General features: G+C 37.4%; 1 protein-coding gene across 1 annotated transcript in view; it reads left to right on the top strand.

Moving 5' to 3' along the window:
* Positions 1–415: 415 nt before the first annotated feature.
* The window catches only part of LOC106536632 (peripheral plasma membrane protein CASK), a gene marked incomplete at both ends in the record, with an annotated part of 48,340 nt that continues 46,054 nt past the window's right edge, over positions 416–2,701 (top strand). The window contains 1 exon segment of the mRNA XM_014033942.1: positions 416–511. Coding sequence (XP_013889396.1) covers positions 416–511 — 96 coding nt within the window.

Here is a 2,701-nt window from a genome sequence, read left to right as displayed (position 1 = left end):
ACGCTGTTTTCTGGATTTGACCGTACATCAGGTTTCAGTAAGAAATCCACACAAGTCTTTGTACATGAGGCCCCTGGTGTCCTGCTGAGGGATCAATGAGTTTTGATGACAAGCTGCCTTTAGAGGCTTGTTGTGAGGATCAGTGTGTCATCACTCACAACACACAGCATGTGTCTGTCCGTCATGTTGGAGTAATCTTAGTAATGTCACCAAAACAGATAATAGATAATAGACAATTATTAAACTTTTTTTTTTATCATTAGCACTGTTGAAGGCCTTGTCTGATGACCTTAAAGACCCTGATGTTTTGTAAAAGTATGTTGTCTTCCTCAGTGTCTGAGTGTTAGAAGTAAACAGTCATCAGGAGTTCCTCACAGCTGGGATTTTCTGTCTGTGTGTTCTCAGATCTGAAGAGAGAGGCCAGCATCTGCCACATGCTGAAGCACCCTCACATCGTGGAGCTGCTGGAGACCTACAGCTCAGACGGCATGCTCTACATGGTCTTTGAATTGTGAGTCTTCACCTGACATGAATCCCACCAGGTCACTTTAAAACCACACACAGGACAGGACGGGCTCAGGTGGAATGTYCTGCATGTGGGGGGTGACAAGTGGCTGATGTTGTGAAGTTTTCTACAGAATGTGAARATGAGTGAAGCGGACAGGAAAGGTAGTCACACAAAGTGTAATCAGCTCCTGTATGAAGGGCTGCAGTAAGAAACAATGTGTGGACAGATGTGCAGTTCTACATGTTTGAAGGGGAAAAGATCAGATTTCAGACAATCCCTGAGCTCCCAGGCCTACATGAGATCTTCACTTTCCCTCTTCTTCCACAAATAATTCCTTTATCATGTAATTCTGCTACGACTGAACAGGCAAACACACAAACTACACACATAGCTSTATCACATGTTTGTTGCAACAGCAGGAAACTGTGAAGGAAATGTAAGTGAGCTTCATTTATAGAGATTTGTCATGTTTTCAGAGGGTTTTGTGCACACTGTTTCCTCACACACTAACGCACACAGCAGCTGTTCTCAGAGCGCTGCAGCTGTCTGAGGCTGAACTACATCAGTGAGTTAATCCACACGATGTTCTTGTCTCTGCCAGGTTTCAGTCTAATCAGCAGCAGAGTGCAGACAACAGGCCATGCTGCAGCTTGAAGTGCCACAGAGGCTGAGCTGATGATGATGATGAAGAGTAGGCTGAGAGAAACTGGCAAACTAATTATGAGAGACAGTATGAAGAGTGTGACTGCTCCAATCTGCTGTTTGTGTGTYGTTTTCATCTCTAACAGCTTTATTGGTCACTTTGATGTGCACTGAGGAGCTGACAAACTCTGATTATTAGAGCTGTTCTCGTTAATGTGGATGACTCTGCAGGGACGTTTACATGCAACAATGTTAAGTCTCATTATTGCAGCAACAGCTTCCTGTCCTGAAAACAGTTCAGGCTGTGGAGCAACAAGTAGAGCTTTTTGTGTCTGAAAGGACAGAAATGAACTGTGACTTTAAACCTGCACTCACCAAGCTTTTCAAAATTAACTCCTTTTACACAAACATTCATTAAACATAATGACATAAAATAAAATTAATGTGTCRCATGTTAAAAACTCAGAAGTTCCTTTAACTTTATCACAGTATGTGTTATTTGGGAGAAAATTAAGCACCTTACATAACTGCTTAAAATACTATTTTTAATATTTTTTACACAATAAACAAGAAATGTCTCAGTTCAAAATAAATAAATCTAATTTAAATGGTAACGCTTTCTTTTACAGTACCCTTATTACCATGTAATTACGTGGTAATTAGGGTACAGTTTCACTATAATTGTCTGCAGTAATGTAGCACTTATCTGGTAATTTATTACAATTCACTATGTAACACCTAAATAAGTAGTAGGTAATTTGGACAGTTTTAAAGTTATATTTTATTGCAATTAACCACTAACCCCAAAATTTAGCTGCATTCTTTTGGTTATAAATATAGTGTAGATTTACTATTGAATACTAATTTGATGGTAGTTACCCAATAAAGGTAGTTTTACTAACAGTAATTTTTTTTTCTTTTGTACCCAATAAGGGTACCGTAAAAAAAGCGTTACCATTTAAATGCCATTTTTATTATTATTTTAACTCCTTAAGAACCTTTCATRAATTTAAAACCAAACTATATTATTTAGGTAAAACAAAAACAACAAAACATGAATTTAGACTAATTTTAGCTTTTAGTTTTTTGTTAGCTTATTTAAGCTTTTAGCAATGGTTTAGCTTGCTTGCTCTTSCTTGTTTTTGTTTGTATTTTTTTTGCTACATTTCTACAAAGTTTAATCTTTAGCTGCATTTTTGCTTATTTTAGCATTCAGCTACAGTTTTGCCATTTTAGCTTTTATACAGTTTAGCAGATTTTTGTTTTTAGTTACTGTTTATAGCTTAAGTTCTGCTTGTTTTATCTTTGACAGTTCAGTTTCAGATTCTTTAACAAATTTCAGCAAAAGCATTTAGCAGTGAGTGTTCATGCTGCATCTCTACAATTTATTTATTTTTTTACATAAAGATTGTGAAGTTCCTGGTTAAAGTACCCCAGGCTGCACTGATACTTCTTTTTTCTGCTGCTTCTATCAGCACTTCCATATAACCCTAGAACTCGATGTAAATATCCATCCATCCATCCATCCATCCATCCATCCATCCATCCATC

This window comes from Austrofundulus limnaeus, unplaced genomic scaffold (genome assembly GCF_001266775.1).
Source record: "Austrofundulus limnaeus strain Quisiro unplaced genomic scaffold, Austrofundulus_limnaeus-1.0 Scaffold1907, whole genome shotgun sequence".
Lineage (NCBI taxonomy): Eukaryota > Metazoa > Chordata > Actinopteri > Cyprinodontiformes > Rivulidae > Austrofundulus > Austrofundulus limnaeus.
This window is presented reverse-complemented; position numbering and strand designations above follow the sequence as displayed.